This window comes from Nuphar pumila, chromosome 9, assembly GCF_984573655.1.
Source record: "Nuphar pumila chromosome 9, dmNupPumi1.hap1.1, whole genome shotgun sequence".
Taxonomy (NCBI): domain Eukaryota; kingdom Viridiplantae; phylum Streptophyta; class Magnoliopsida; order Nymphaeales; family Nymphaeaceae; genus Nuphar; species Nuphar pumila.
In genome coordinates this window covers 124,669,978-124,687,662 of record NC_143257.1, presented here as the reverse complement: position 1 = coordinate 124,687,662, position 17,685 = coordinate 124,669,978, and the positions used below count along the sequence as shown (strand labels likewise).

General features: G+C 39.2%; 1 protein-coding gene across 2 annotated transcripts in view; it reads right to left on the bottom strand.

Moving 5' to 3' along the window:
• Positions 1-17,685, bottom strand: part of LOC149829280 (putative plant SNARE 11) — a 54,638-nt gene that overhangs the window by 12,168 nt on the left and 24,785 nt on the right. For both annotated transcript variants that reach the window (XM_090017333.1, XM_090017334.1), the window contains exon 6: positions 8,406-8,500. In XM_090017333.1, coding sequence (XP_089873459.1) covers positions 8,406-8,500 — 95 coding nt within the window. The remainder of the gene's footprint in view (positions 1-8,405; positions 8,501-17,685) is intronic.

Below are 17,685 nucleotides of genomic sequence, written 5' to 3'. Positions count from 1 at the left end.
CTCATCTTATTTTCAATGGGTGCAATGCCTACCTTCTTACGTATCGCCTCGTTCCGAATCTTATCTTTGATTGTATTTCCACACATCCATCTAAGCATACGCATCTCAGCTACACTCATTTTTTGAATATGATGTCTCTTAGCAACCCAACATTCCGTACCATATAGTAAAGCGGGCCTAATAGTCGTCCTATAAAACTTTTCCTTCAACTGCAATGGCATTCTACGATCGCAGAACACTCCAGTTGCACTTTTCCATTTCATCCACCCAACCTTTATCCTATGATTTATATCTACATCAATTTCTCCATACTTTTGAATGATAGATCCCAAATATTTGAAACAATCATCCACCGGTATTTCTTGCTCACCAAGCTTCACTACACTCTCATTACTACTTCGTTGATTACTAAACCGACATTCCATATATTCTGTCTTACTCTTACTCAACTTAAAACCTCTTGCTTCCAATGTCTGTCTGCATAATTCTAACTTAGCATTAACCCAAGCTCTAAACTCATCAATCAAAACAATATCATCATCAAACAATATACACCATGACACATTTTCTTAAATTGATCTCGTAAGCTCATCCATCATTATAGCAAATAGGAAAGGGCTTAAAGCAGATCCTTGATGTAACCCAACCGTTATAGAAAAATTGGTTGTCACCCCTCCACAAGTGCAGACATTGGTTACTACTCTATACATATCCTTAATTATACTAATGTACTTGAGAGAAACACCTTTCTTCATCATTGTCCACCAGAGAACGTCCCTAGGTACTCTATCGTATGCCTTCTCCAAATCAATAAAAACCATATGCAAATCTTTGTTCCTCTCTCTATTTCTCTCAATAAGTTGTCTAAGAAGATGTATAGCTTCCATAGTTGATCTTCCAAGCATAAAACGAAATTGATTCTCCGATATCATGACAATCTTCCTCAACCTAAACTCAATCACCCTCTCCTAAAGTTTCATAGTATGACTCATGAGTTTTATACCATGATAGTTTGTGCAATCTTGTATATCACCCTTATTCTTATATAGAGGCACCAAAGTACTCTTCTACCACTCATTAGGCATTTTATTTGTCCGCCAAATCATGTTAAAAATATTTGTCAACCATTCTAAATCTTTCTCTCCCAAGCATTTCCAAGCCTCGATAGGTATACCATTTGGGCCAACTGCCCTTCTTGATTTCATTTTCTTCAAAGCCTCTGCAATTTCTTTCTTTTGAATCTTGCGCATGAAGTCACGATTCATCTCATGAAAAGGAATGGAGAAGTCTCCAAAATTCTGAGCATGACTTTCATTAAATAGCTTATCAAAATAATCTTTTCATCTCTCCTTAATCTCCTCATCTTTGAGTAAAACCCTTTGTGTTTCATCTTTGATACATCTAATCATACCCAGATCCCTCGATTTCCTATCTCTCATCTTTGCAAGCCTATAAATATCCTTCTCGCCCTCTTTGGTATCAAACTTGTCATAAACCTCCTTATATACCTTATCCATCGCGTTTCGAACTACTTTTTTAGCTTTCTTCTTTGCTATCATATACTTCTCCAAATTCTCATTATCACGACTCTTACTTAGATTTCTATAACACTATCTTTTAACCTTAGTAGCTAATTTGACATCCTCGTTCCACCATGATGTATCCTTACCTAACGGTGCACCGCCTTTAGACTCACCCAATACCTCCTTAGCCACCTTTCTCATGCCACCCGCTATCTTATTCCACATTGATTCTGAATCTTCCTCGAGACACCAATCAACTTCCCTCTACAAACATTCTTTGTTTAGCTCCTTTCAGTGCCCCCCACTTAATTCTAGGATTTATCCTATGTCTATCCCTTTTGTGGCATTGTCTAATTCTAAGATCTAAAATTAAGACTTTATGTTGTGTAGCTACACTTTCTCCCGGTATAACCTTCAATCGATGCAACAACCCCTATCTCTCTTTCTAAGTAGGAAAAAATCTATCTGACTCGTATTAACCCCACTTTTAAATGTTACTAGGTGAAACTCCCTCTTCCTAAACCAAGTGTTTGCTAAGATCATATCATAGGACAAACCAAAATCTAAAATCCTTTCTCCACTTTCGTTTCTTTCTCCTATACCATAGCCTCCATGGATACTCTCAAATCCATCCCTACTAATGCCTACATGTTCATTAAGGTCACCGCCGATGAAAAGCTTTTCACCATAAGATATCCCTTGTACTACTCCATCTAAATCTTCCCAAAATTGACGCTTAATGGAATCATCTAAACCTACTTGAGGTGCATAAACACTAATAATATTAATAATATCCGTACTTAATACTAATTTAATAAGTGAAATCCTATCACCCTTCCTACAAACCTCAACTACGTTATCTATAAACTCACGACTCATAACAATCCCTACTCCATTCCTATTTCTATTTATGCCTGTATACCAAATCTTATATCCCCCAGGTTCTATCACTTTTGCCTTTTCACCTACCCATTTGGTCTCTTGTAGACATAAAATATCAATTTTTCTCCTACACATAACATCTACTAACTCTACCAACTTACCAGTTAAAGACCCTACGTTCCAAGTGGCTAATCTAATTTTATGGTCTTGGACTAACTTCTTTACCCCCACCCGTCCAACAAAGTGAGGGAACCCTTGCCTATTTGACACCACACCCGGGCGCCGGTGTGATGCGTCGCTTCCGAGCAACGACCTAGCAACCCTTGCCCATTTATCACTGCCTCCGAGCCTATAGAGTACAGTGCGTCGCTCAGTAGGGAACGCCCCAACGAAATTCTCATATTGGTTCATATTCATAGGGTATGACTAAGTTTTTATGCTGGTTGTCACTGGCCTACCGCAACCCTCCTCCTTTAGCCGGGCTTGGGACCGGCAGTGTATAACTAAACAGTTATACACAGGCGTGGGTACCCCTTATCGTGAGAATATCGCATCCTTCCGGACTGCATCAGTCCTTAAGGCCAAATTCTTAGTGAAGCAATCCACTATCTGACTAGCGGTTCAAATGTATGACAAAGATATGATTCCCTCCAAATAGGCTCTCCGAGTGAAATGACAATATATCCCAATGTGCTTGGTTCTCTCATGAAATTCTGGATTTTTGACAATATGAATAGCACTTTGATTGCCACAATACAGAGTAGAGACCTTTTCCACAATGACTCTCATGTCCTGCAATAACAATCTTAACCTTAGTTGTCAAAAGCAGTAAGCCCCTAAAAGGCTTGGGCAGGATTAATCGGCCTAAGCGGGACCAAAAGAACAAAATGTTGAAAAAAATAGAAATATCACAATAAATTGTTAAATTTAAGTAACAAACATATGATTGTGACCATGAATAAAGTATAAGTGTACTTCAGCATAATATAATTACATAACATTGAACATAAACATAAACATAAACACTAACAAACATATAATTGTGACCATGAATGAAGTATGCGTGTACTTCAGCGTAATATAATTACATAATATTGAACATAAACAGAAACAATGTGAATATATATATATATATATATAACACTGATTATATAACTGAGACACAGATTATATATAAATTATATATTATATGTGAAAAGTGCCCACAGGATCAAAACATGGGTAGCCTTTCTGCCCTTCAAGATATCCAATAAAACAACATTTGACTGACTTGGGAGACAACTTATCTCTCTATTGGAGAGAAACAAATACAAAACAAGTACTATCAAACACTTTCAACAAGTCATAATTAGGTTTTTTGCCAAACAACCTCTTATATGGTGAATTCTTTGCAATAACCTTGGATGGCTCTCACAACATCGGCCCATAACTCTTGGGCATCCCACTGTTAAACAACAAAGCTCTAGTGGTCTCCAAGATATGTCTATTTTTTCTTTTGGTCACTCCATTTTGTTCTGTGTGTAAGGATACGATTTTTTATGCACCATGCCTTTTTCTATTAAAAATTCATGCATGTTATATCCCATATATTCTCCCCTTGAATCTAAGTGAAGGGTCTTCACCTTAGCTTAAAATTGAATCCCAACATATACATAAAATTTCTTTAAAATGTCAAATAATTCACTCTTGTTTTTCATAAAATATATCTATGTATATTGAGTTTTTTAGAAGGATTGGAATCAAAATAATTGAGCCAACTTTAGAGATATTCATGAGAGAGCCATTAGCAGTGCAAAAGACACCACTACATGACCTACAATTGGTTCCTATAGATTCATTAAAGGTCATATAACATGATGCTCCCCAGTCTATCAACCAACCAGAACCAATACTAGGGATACCTGCATAAGCACAACCCAAAGTACCAAAAGTAGTAGTTGAATTGGATGAGACTGATAGTGAAAGAAGGTGTTGGACTTGTTGCGACAGTTGATCGAACCTGAAAGACACATAGGCTTGCACATCAGAGGAGGAGGAGACAACTGCAGATATGTTCTCATCATCATTCCCTACACTCTTCTCTCCACCAGACATAGCAACACTTCCACCCATCTTCAAATTCTTCGTCTTCAGTGTTGGACATGACTTATTCATGTGCCCCATCTCCTTGTGATAGTGACATTGCACACCACTCATAACATACTTGGATGTTCCAATCTTGGGCCCACCATAACTACTTGACTGCTTTTTTTTTAAAGAAGATAATTTCATTCAAAGAATTAAACAGTACAGTGCAATAGCAGGTGATGAAATATCACATACTGTTACAGAAGAGATGTCATAACCAAATTACACATTTCATGAAGTATACAAGAAGTAGGAAGACCGAGAGAAACCGAGGTGAGAAGAATGCCCCCATTCCGATTATCACCCTTCGCAGACAGCTAGACCAAAATCGGCATCCACTAACACCCACCATGGAGGAAGATGCCGAATTGCAAGCAGGCTGATCAGTTGGGCTTTAATGCCATGCTGCAGCACCCAGAGATCCAAGTGTTGCTGCATCCGTGATGCTTTCGAAGAAAATGTGATTTCTGCCAATCCAAGAAATGGGGCGAACCTTCCATTTTCAGTGAGCCCAGCTGGTGAGCTCCCAACGTAAAAGGTGGAGCAGCTGGTCCGGGCCGCTGCAATTGTTTCTGAAGATCCGATTATTGTGCTCCTGCCAAACCAGATATCACGCCTTCAAAACCCAAACGCGCCATAAGAAGATCCACTTCTTCCCCTTGGCCTGAAGGTAACACGCAACAATAGTTTGTCTTGGGAAGGTGATGTTGTCCCAGTTGCATCCAAGATCCCCCCCAAGCTTGCCGCAATAAAAATCTGAAGTACTCACATTCCCAAAATAAGTGTTGGCTCGATTCCTCTTGATGGAGACATAGAGAGCACCTACTACAAAGCTGGATGCCCAATTTCTTAAGCCTGCACTCAGTTTTAATAATCTCTTTCATGATGACCCAGCACGTCAAGGAGCCCCTCAAAGATATACCCCCACCCCAAAGTGCTTTGATGGGCAGCCATTGCATAGAGTGAAGAGAAAGAGCTCTATACATCGAGGCAGTGGAAAAGATTCCATCACTAGTCAAAGACCAAGACAAACGGTCTGAAGGAGGTGCCAAGGAAATGCTTGCCAAATCAGCCATTAGGAGAGACCATTGTTGAAGTGCACCCTCCCCGAGATCCCATCTCAACACAATGTCCCACTCTTGCAAGGTCTCCAACCGGCATGCATTAACCCAACAATATTTTCTTCTAGCAATTTGATAGAGTTCGGGAAAAATACTTTTGAGAGGAAGGTCCCGAAGCCACACATCATTCCAAAAAAGAGTGGTGGAACCATTTTCCACCACGCTCTTGGAAAAACAAGAGAAATCTTGGATAACCAACACCCATCCCTTCCATAATCCGGATCCCCCATTCCACTTATATGATTCTGACCGGTTCCAAGGCCAACCAACAAAGTCATAATTTTCGGAGAACATGGTAGCCAAGGTACCCTCTTTGGTGAAAATCACCCAAATCCATTTGGCGAGAAATGTCTTGTTGAATCAGCTAAGATGGTGCAAACCAAGTTCACCCAAGTCAACACTTTGAGCTATGACTTCCCATCGCACCAAGGATCTTACCCTTCTCTCCTCACCCCTATTCCCATTCCAAATAAAATTTTGGAAGATGGATACCAGCCTCTTTTCTACTTTTTTTGGCAAAGCAAAAATTTGTGAAAAATGATTTACCATAGTAGCTATATTGTGTCTCACCAATTGAACCCGCCCTGCCTTTGATAGAACTCGGGCTGCACAAGATTGGACCTTGGCCCGAATCCGATCCTCCACCCTACCCCAATGCAACCCACGAGAAATGCCCAAATAAAGAGGAAGTCCCAAATAATTAAACGGTAAGGAGCCTATACCGCAATAAAAAATATATGATGCCCTTGATTGTAAGGTCCCCGTAAGGTCATTGAGGACAAGAACGTGACTCTTGGCACCATTCATACGAAGCCCTGAAATTTCCCCAAATCACTGTAGGATAGTCCACAAATTCCACATGTTATCCTCCGAAGCCTCCCCAAATATCAAAATGTCTTCCGAAAACAATAGATGAGAGATTTTAACGCTACTAGAGACCCGATAACCCTAAAAAAAACAGCCCCCACAGCCAAATTAATCATGACCGAGAGTGCTTCCATGGCCAAAATAAATAAGTAGGGTGTAAGCGGATCCCCTTGACGAAGGCCCCTCCTTGTCTTGAAGGGATTGCCTCTCTCACCATTCAAGGAAACCTCAATCGAAGTGAGTTGAAGTAACCCTTCAATCCAAAAAATCCATTTCTCACCAAAGGCCATATTCTTCAAGCAAGCAATTAAGAATTTCAATCAAGAGAATAGAAAGTTTTTTCAAGGTCAATCTTTAAAATAAATGATGGCTTACCCGATATCTTGATTGAGTGCAGTGTTTCGTGTGCCAACATGAATGCCTCATGCAATTGCCTCCCTGGAATGAAGGCACTTTGGGATGGAGACACGATAGAATGGATGACTGGATTAAGTCCAGTTGCCAATAATTTGGTGATGATCTTGAAGCACGAACCCACCAAGGAGATGAGTCGAAATTTACCAATGTCTTCAGCATGAGATTCCTTGGGGATTAGAATGAGAACCGATCTACCCAGGATACTCGGCAATTGAGCATTAGAACGGAACTCATGAACCATGTGAAGCAAGTCATCTTTAACACAATCCCAACTGAATCGAAAGAATTGAATGGGGAACCCATCCAAGCCCGGTGACTTGCCATTAGGAAGTGCCCAAACAACTCCCTTAAGTTCCTCCATGATGAACTCCTCTTCCAATCCATTATGGGAACTGAATCACCAGAAGAATATGACTGAAGAGTCTTCACCTTGGTCTCTTCCGCAATGAGCTTAGAAAGAGCTTGAGTAACACGGGGGAGGAATGTCCTGTGAATTATTAGCAATTCTCACATTGCCGAATTCAGGACGGAGTCCCATAAGAAACTTTATCACTCTCAGTCTCCTTAGCGTGAGTTTCAGCATCCATGCAGGCCTTACAGTCCTTACATTTATCATATTTTTTGTTCTTTTCAGGAAAAATTATAAAAATTCAGATATGTATCTGATTGCCAAGATTTTTTATTCACAAAACTTGTAAATTCATAGTCTCGTGAATCCCCAAACTAAACCTCAAAAATCTGTACTGATCGTACAAGTCGACACCTTAGAAATGACATCAGCAGAAGCTATGTCTACCCCAGATGAAGTTCCTATATCCCTTGCACCAGCACACTGAAATTCCTCTCTTGCTTGCTTGTATGGCTCTGATACCATGTTCAGCAAGATGCACAAGAGAGGCAAGAAGGAGATGCTCAATGAAAAAGATAGAAAAGCTTCATTAGGTTCAAAAGAATAAGAAGCTACAACATAAAAAAAAAGGATGTCCCCTTAGGGTTACACAAAAAGACAAAACACTATACTGCCAAAGGTTATGTTATAGAAATACCCCTCTACAATGAACATATGTACACCTTAATGGGGGTAGTATACACACATTGGTAAAATGCATATTACATTCCTTAACAGTTCATTACATAATTTATCATCCAATATGTACTAACACATGCATATATTCATATCACAAATATTAGAAACTCTCAAATTAATTTTGTCCTCTGGGCCTTGATCTATAGCATACAGATATATTGTGTGTTATATTCTTGCATCTGTACTAAAATTATACTCATCCGTCAAAAATAAATTTCTTATATTATAGTGCCTAAATGCACACTTAGCTACTTCATTTCAAGTGACACTATTGTGTTAAGAATGCTTCTTGTTTTCAAGAATTCCCTTTTAATAACAAATTTCTTAGAGGCTCAATTCATGAGATAAAAAGATGCCTACAATGAAAGGAAAGATGCTTACATGAAGCTAGCATCACATTCTCCTCAGCAGGCCCTTCAGTGCCTCCAGGTCCATCAAATAAGTCAACTCGCTTGTTCTCGAGGGAGCTTGAGTATCTATTAATTGATTGCAAGTACAACATGAAACAGTAGCTCTAGAATGAATGGTTAAAAAGATCATATTGATGCAAGAAAAGATACAAATGAGAAAATAATAAGATGAATGATTCTAATATAAGCATGGAAGCAACAAGAGACCCTCTATAAACCCTGTTGTCATGTAGCTAAGAGACTAATGCTTTACCTACATGGACACCAGACTGGCAATACAAGTAAACTTGGTAAGATTCATATTTTGTTGTGGTCTAGCAATACAGGTAAACTTACAAACATTCAACTTTTCTTTTGGTCACCAATGATTTTGTAAAGAGAAGGTTGTTCAAAGGTTGCCAATCATAAGTATAGTAATTAAGTTTACACATTTACTGCCCCACAGTAGTTTTCACTAAAACATGCAAAACTTTTACTTGAGGGAAGTGCAGATAAAGAACCATTAAATTCACTGCATGAGATCAAGGATGATAGGAAGCCCTTAAGCATTTATGAGCAACATTCTAAAGACTCAATTTTGGCAATAAATAACTCAATATTCGTTCCAATTGTGAGGACTAAACCTGTAACTAGGATGCTTTACAACTCAAGTTTTTGTTAAATCATTGACCTGAAGAAATTTTCCATTCCCAAAACTAAAGAAAATGAATTTGTTAATAGATCATGGCCTGTCCAAACCACCAACTGATTAAGCAACTATCTTGAAGCTCCAATAGGAACGAGATGCTGGGCCAATTATAGTGAGGATCACTGAATCCTAACCCTCCACGGGAGAGCAGAATTTCATACCTGGTCCTAGCAAACAATATATGTCAGAAATTTTCAACATATTTCTTGGCAATAGGCATTTGTTCTTCTTGAACATTTGTCACTAAACATCAAACAAGTACAGAGTTGTACAATAGAAACATGTAATTCTAGATGTGTATTGAACTATTCTTAAAAAGCAGCATTTCCAACACTTCACATAACTTCCCAATTTTATTTCAGCTACAAGGCTGGAATGTGGCATCAACAGGTTGCCCCAATAAAGTATTTATTTAATTTAACCTTTTAAGTTTTGTTAAGATAAGTAGACCACTTTAAAGTTTACTTATTCTTAAGGCTGTTTTGGTATTTTCTAAATAATGAGGGACCCATATTAGTTTTTATTCTACATGGTATCAGAGCAGTCGACCTTGGGAGCGTGATCTCGCGTTTTGCGCCAAAGCTCGAGTGAAGGATATTAGATTGCGTGAAGGAGATCAGATCTAAAGGTGTGTCCGATTTAATTTTTTTTGAAGAACGAGTGGTACAGATCTAATAACAGATCTGAGGTCTGACAAGAGTCATGACTCAGATCTCTAATCTCTAATCAGATCTAAAAGTCGCGGTGGATCTATGTGTCTTTGTCGACCAGATCGGGTGGATACAGGTATGGGTGTTGTGCAGAAGTCGTGAAGTGGGTGACGGTTGACAGTCATTTTTTTTTAAGATTAAATGCAGTCTATTGTCGTGGATCTGCATTTTTTTTCTGATCGTATGCTCTGGTTGGTTCAGATCTGATCACAGATCTGAGTGTGGTGAAGATTAAATATATTGTTCAGTCGTGGACCTGGATGTCGTGAAAAGAAATATTAAATAGTCGTGGATCTGCATATTTTTTTTCAGATCTGATCATTTATTCTGGTTATTTCAGATCTGATCACAGATCTGGTGTCGTCGTGAGTTCTGCATAGTGTGGAGCAGTTTGTTTTTTATTTGTTCATATCAGATCATCGATTAAATGCATCTTTTGTTCAGTCATGGACCTGGATGTCGTGAAAAAAATTTATTAAATAGTCGTGGATCTGCATATTTTTTTTCTTTCAGATCTGTTCATTTGTTCTGGTTAGTTCAGATCTGATCACAGATCTGGTGTCGTGGTTAGACTAATCACCGTAGTGGATCTGCATAGTGTGGAGCAGATCGTGAGTTCTTGAAGCATTCAGGTCCGATTTCTTAGTTGATTGGAGAATAAATCTGAATGATTTTTTTGTAGTCTACCAGATTTACAAACTGTGACGATTTTTTTTTTACACGTGGACGTTTATTGCAGCAGCAATATTGGTTGTGACTCCTGAGTTAGTGTTATTCATTATGGGTGAAGTTCCAAAATCTGATTACAAGAATGAGACTATTGGGGAATATAAAGCCTTCGCAAATCCTTTCTTTTATAGTTCTTATGTAAAATTAAATGAAACAAACTATGCAAGGTGGTCCAGAACTTTTATGATGTTGGTGTCTGGACATCGTAGAAAACATATTTTGCTGAAAACTGAACCAAATGATAAAGCGGAAAAATACATTACTTGGGAAGAAGATAATGACATTGTTATGTCATGGATCATGAATAGCATCGAACCTCATATTGCAGATGGTCTAATTTATTATAATACAGCTAAACAGATGTGGGACAATCTTCGAGATACGTACTCTCAAGAGACTAATGTGAGTCGTATTCTCCAAGTTGAACATGAAATATATAATTTGCAGCAGGGTGATCAGACCTTGGCCCATTATTATACCTCCGTTAAAGTTGCTTTTGAAAGACTTAATGCTCATAGGCCACTGTGTTGTTCAAAACAAAAAGATCATCAAGAACAAACTATGGTTGCTCAGTTCCTCACAAGCCTATCTTCAGAGTTCTCAGTTGCTAAAGTCCAAATGTTGAACGGGTCTGATGTTCCTACCCTTGCTGATGCATACAATCGTTTGAGTAGACTTGTCATCTCTCTTCCACAATCTCAACCTGCATCTCAGTCATCTGCTTAAGTTGTTCCATCTAGTTATGGACGAGGAAATACTTTGAATGTTAAAGGACGAGGTCGTGAAAGAGGTATGGGAGGTAGAGGTAAATTCCAATGTACCTTTTGCGAAAAATCAGGACATTTAGAAGATCGTTGCTGGGATAAACATGGACGGCCTGCCTTTTCTCCATTGAAGCCTAATGTTCCAAAAGCTAATGTTACAAAATTAGAGGTAGCGAATGAAACCAATTCTTCGAGTGGTTGTATCACTCTTAGTCGTGCAGAATATGATAAACTAGTCGCTCATCGTCCTTCAAGTTCCTCTTCTCATGTAGCTGGTGTGGCTTACTCAATAGGAGACCATCTTTCTCCCCATGATAGTAAGTAGATTATTGACTCTGGTGCATCTAGACATCTATGTGGAAACTCTCAAAAAAATTCAGATCTAAAGGCTATTACTGCACATTGGGGAGTCTCATTAGTTGATGGGAGTTCCTCCCCGGTTATTGGTCAGGGAAATGTTTTTATATCCTCTTTCTTGCATTTGAACAATGTCCTTCATTTCCTCAAAGTTTACTCTCAGTTATTTACCTTACGAAAGAGCTAAATTGTAGAGTGATATTTGATCTTGTGTGTTGTCATTTTCAGGATTTGCTGACGGGTAAGAAGATTGGTGGAGGCTATGAAGAACATGGAGTCTACTATCTACATCACCCTGTGGAAAATATTTATGCTGCAGTCGATTATTCATCGAGCCCTGTTCAGTGGCATCGTCGTCTCGGGCATCCTTCATTGTCGAAGCTTCATCGTGTCATTCCTCAAATTCCGTCTACTACATCATTCTAGTGTGAAGCATGTCACTTGGGCAAGCATCATAGGAGTTCATTTCCTTCTAGTCAGAGTCAATCCAGTCATAAGGTCTTTGAACTTCTTCATGCGAATATATGGGGTCCTAGTAAAATTCCTACCAGGACCCAATGTCGTTATTATCTTGTTATTGTCGATGATTTTTCTAAGTTATCTTGGGTGTTCTTAATAAAAGAAAGATCTGAAGTTCCTAGTATCCTCAAATCATTAGTTATTGAAATAAAAACCTAGTTTGAATCTGTTGTCAAGATTATCCGCACTGATAATGCCCTTGAGTTTAAAACCAAAGCACTGTTGCAATTTTATCGAGACCATGGCATTCAACCTCAAACCACTTGTGCCTATACTTCCCAACAAAATGGGGTGGCTAAGTGAAAACACAGGCACCTCCTTGATGTAGCCCGCACCCTTATGATTCAATCCAATGTTCCTGCTTCATATTGGGGTGATGCGGTTACCAGAGCTTGCTATTTGATCAACCACATGCCTTCATCATTCGTGGAATACCAAATTCCTTTGTAAATCCTGTATCCTAATGTACCTCTCTTCTCTCTTTCGCCCAAGGTATTTGGGTGCATTTGTTTTGTGCACAGACTCGGACCCGACCGTGATAAATTAGCAACTCAAGCCACTAAGTGTATGTTTATAGGCTATCCAAAAAATCAAAAGGGGTATCGATGTTATGATCTGATTTCCCGTCAGGAGTATGTTGGTGCGGATGTATCCTTCTTGGAGTCTCTTTCATATTATTCAAGTATTGGTGCTAGGATGCAAGCTGATCAAGATGACTCATTTTCTCTTCATGCTCCTCCTTTTCCTTTGGAATCGGTGCCCCCATTACCGAATCCAACTCCACCTACCTCACAGTTTCACAATCCTCCATTAGTGTATATGCGTAGAGCTCCACCTCCTCCAGTGTCTCCATCTTCTTCTTCTCTTAAGGTAAGTGCTCCTGATAGCAATGACATTCATGTTGATGATAATAGACCAATCGCTCTACGAAAGAGGACACGACAATGTACCTTATATCTTGTCTCAGTTTGTGTCAGATGCCAAAATTGGTAATCAGATGAAAGCATTTATTTTAGCCTTATCTGTTGAAACTATTCCTCTGAGTTATCAAACGGCAGTACTCGATAGTAGGTGGAAGCATGCTATGTAAGATGAAATGGATGCTTTACTGTCTCAACAGACATGGGACCTTGTTGATCCCCCACTGCATGCGGACATTGTTGGATGTTGTGAAAAGAGAGAAAGAGAGAGAGAGAAAACGAGAGAGAGAGAGAGGGAAAGACCTCTTCTTCATGTCATTAGGTCTAATCTCCACTAGTTTAAATAGAGATTAGCCAAAAGAAAAAATTTACATATGAGTCCCTCAGTATTTAGAAAATACCAAAAACAGACTTAAGTATAAAACAACAAGAGGTCGACTTATCTTAACACTCCTCCTCAAGCTGAAGCATAGATATCAATCATGCTCAGCTTGCCGCAACATTTTGAGAAACTGGACCTGGCAAGAGGCTTTGTAAAAATATATGCAACTTGATCCTGAGAGATTATATGCTTGGTAGAGATATGTCAAGCTTGAACCATATCTCTTATGTAGTGGCAGTCAACTTCAATATGTTTTGTCGTCTCATGAAATATCGAATTATTGGCTATATATGTAGCTGCCTTGTTATCACACATCATCACCAAAGAAGATGAAACCTTCACTTGAAGAACAGTCAGCACAGTTCAAACCCACATCAATTCAGCTGTCGTTTGGGTCATAGCCCTATACTCTGATTCGACACTCGACCTAGCAACCACGGTTTGCTTCTTGCTTCTCCAAGAAATTAAGTTACCTCCCACAAATACATAGAATCTTGTGGTAGATTTCCTATCCTCTACAGACCCAACATAATCAGCATCAGAGTAAGCAACTACCTCCAGGGTACCCTCTTTCTTGAATAATAACCCTTTTCTAGGAGAAGATTTTAAGTACCTGAGTATCATCATTGTAGCATTCCAGTGTACCTCAGTCGATTTGTCCATGAATTGGCTAACCTTGCTTACAGCTAGAGCAATATCAGGTTTAGTCACTGTCACATATAGTAACTTCCCTACCAATGAGCAATAGCTCCTGCTATCAATAGGTTTTGACCCTTCATCCAATAAATGAATTTTGTGATCCATGGGAATATTTGTTGGTTTAGCTCCCAACATTCCTGTCTCTTTTAATAAATCAAGAACATACTTCCTTTGAGACAAAACCACGCCCTCACTGCTCCTGGCCACTTCAATGCCCAGAAAGTATCTAAGGGGACCAAGGTCTTTTGCAACAAAATGTTTTTGAAGATGAGCTTTCATAGCTGCAATATCTTTCACGTTATCTCTTATAGGGATGATGTCATCCACATATACCACCATAACTACTAGGCCTTGAGTTAGTTTTCTTAATAAATAATGTGTGGTCTGACGCTGACCTATTAAAACCAAACTTTGACATCACATCAAACAAATTTTGAAACCATGCACGAGGACTTTGCTTTAGACCATATATCACCTTTCTTAATCTGCACACCTTCTGACACTCCCCCTCAACCTCGAACGCAAAAGGTTGTTGCATGTAAACTGTCTCAGACAGATCCCCATATAGAAATGCATTTTTCACATCTAGTTGACACAAACTCCATCCACGGTGAACAACTACAGAGAGAACAAGACAGATGGTGCTCATCCGTGCGACAAGAGAAAATGTCTCAAAGAAATCAACACCATATGTCTAAGTATAACCTTTTGCTATTAACCTGGCCATGTATCTTTCAATGAAACCATCTGAGTTGTACTTAATGATGTACACCCATTTGCATCCAACAATGTCCGCATCCACAGGGTGATCAACAAGGTCCCATGTCTGTTGAGACAGTAAAGCATCCATTTCATCTTGCATAGCCTGCTTCCACCTGCTATCGAGTACTGCCGTTTGATAACGCAGAGGAATAGTTTCAGCAGATAAGGCTGAAATAAATGCATTCATCTGATTACCAATTCTGGCATCTGACACAAACTGAGATATAGAATATAAGGTGCATTGTCGCATCCCTTTTCGCAGAGCGATTGGCCTGTTATCATCAACATGAATGTCATTGTTATCAGGAGCACTTAGCTCAGGAGAAGAAGAAGATAGAGACACTGGAGGAGGTGGAGCTCGACGCACATACACCAATGGAGGATTGTCAAACCGTAAGGTAGGTGGAGTTGGATTCGGTAATGGGGGCACCGATTCCAAGGGAAAAGGAGGAACATGAAGAGAAAAGGAGTCATCTTGATCAGCTTGCATCCTAGCACCAGTACTTGAATAATATGAAAGAGACTCCAAGAAGGATACATCCGCACTGACATACTCCTGACGGGAAATCGGATCACAACATCGATACCCCTTTTGATTTTTTGGATAGCCTATAAACATACACTTAGTGACTTGAGTTGCTAATTTATCACGGTCAGGTCCGAGTCTGTGCACAAAACAAATGCACCCAAATAACTTGGGCGAAAGAGAAAAGAGAGGTACATTAGGATACAGGATTTACAAAAGAATTTGGTCTTCCACGGATGATGAAGGCATGTGGCTGATCAAATAGCAAGTTGTGGTAACCGCATCACCCCAATATGAAGCAAGAACATTGGATTGAATCATAAGGGTGCGGGCTACATCAAGGAGATGCCTGCGTTTTCGCTCAGCCACCCCATTTTGTTGAGAAGTATAGGCACAAGTGGTTTGAGATTTAATGTCATGGTCTCGATAAAATTGCAGCATTGCTTTGGTTTTAAACTCAAGGGCATTATCAGTGCGGATAATCTTAACAACAGATTCAAACTGAGTTTTTATTTCAATAACTAATGATTGGAGAATACTAGGAACTTCAGATCTTTCTTTTATTAAGAACACACAAGACAACAACAACAACAACTACGCCCTTATCCCAAAACAATTGGGGTCGGCGATATGAACCAAAAAAGAAAATCATTCTGGGTCTTCCACATGAATCATTCTCCAATCATTTCTATCCAATGCCATGTCCTCGGTGAGGTTCAAAGCATTCATATCCATTCCTATCATCTCCATCCAAGACTTCCTAGGCCTACCCCGACCTCTTTTAACTAATATATTTTTCCATTTCTCCATCCTTCTAACTAGAGCGTCATTAGGCCTTCGCCAAATATGTCCAAACCACCGTAAACGATTCTCTCTCATCTTATTTTCAATGGGTGCAACGCCTACCTTCTTACGTATCTCCTCGTTCCGAATCTTATCTTTTATTGTATTTCCACACATCCATCTAAGCATACGCATCTCAGCTACACTCATTTTTTGAATATGATGTCTCTTGGCAGCCCAACATTCTGTACCATATAGTAAAGCGGGCCTAATAGTCGACCTATAAAACTTTTCCTTCAACCGCAATGACATTCTACGATCGCACAACACTCTAGTTGCACTTTTCCATTTCATCCACCCAACCTTTATCCTATGATTTACATCTCCATCAATTTCTCCATACTTTTGAATGATAGATCCCAAATATTTGAAACAATCATCCACCGATATTTCTTGCTCACCAAGCTTCACTACACTCCCATCACTACTTCGTTGCTTACTAAACCGACATTCCATATATTCTGTCTTACTCTTACTCAACTTAAAACCTCTTGCTTCCAATGTCTGTCTCCATAATTCTAACTTAGCATTAACCCCAACTCTAGACTCATTAATCAAAACAATATCATCAGCAAACAACATACACCACGGCATATTTTCTTGAATTGATCTCGTAAGCTCATCCATCACTATAGCAAATAGGAAAGGGCTTAAAGCAGATCCTTGATGTAACCCAACCGTTATAGGAAAATTGGTTGTCACCCCTCCACAAGTGCGGACATAGGTTACTATTCATTCATACATATCTTTAATTATACTAATGTACTTGAGAGAAACACCTTTTTTCATCATTGTCCACCAGAGAACGTCCCTAGGTACTCTATCGTATGCCTTTTCCAAATCAATAAAAACCATATGCAAATCTTTGTTCCTCTCTCTATATCTCTCAATAAGTTGTCTAAGAAGATGTATAGCTTCCATAGTTGATCTTCCAGGCATAAAACCAAATTGATTCTTCGATATCATGACAACCTTCCTCAACCTAGACTCAATCACCCTCTCACAAAGTTTCATAGTATGACTCATGAGTTTTATACCACGATAGTTTGTGCAATCTTGTATATCACCCTTATTCTTATATAGAGGCACCAAAGTACTCTTCCTCCAATCATTAGGCATCTTATTTGTTCGCCAAATCTTATTAAAAAGATTTGTCAACCATTCTAAACCTTTCTCTCCCAAGCATTTCTAAGCCTCGATAGGTATACCATATGAGCCAACTGCCCTTCTTGATTTCATTTTCTTCAAAGCCTCTGCAATTTCTTTCTTTTGAATCTTGCGCATGAAGTCACGATTCATCTCATGAAAAGGAATGGAGAAGTCTCCAAGATCCTGAGCATGACTTCCATTAA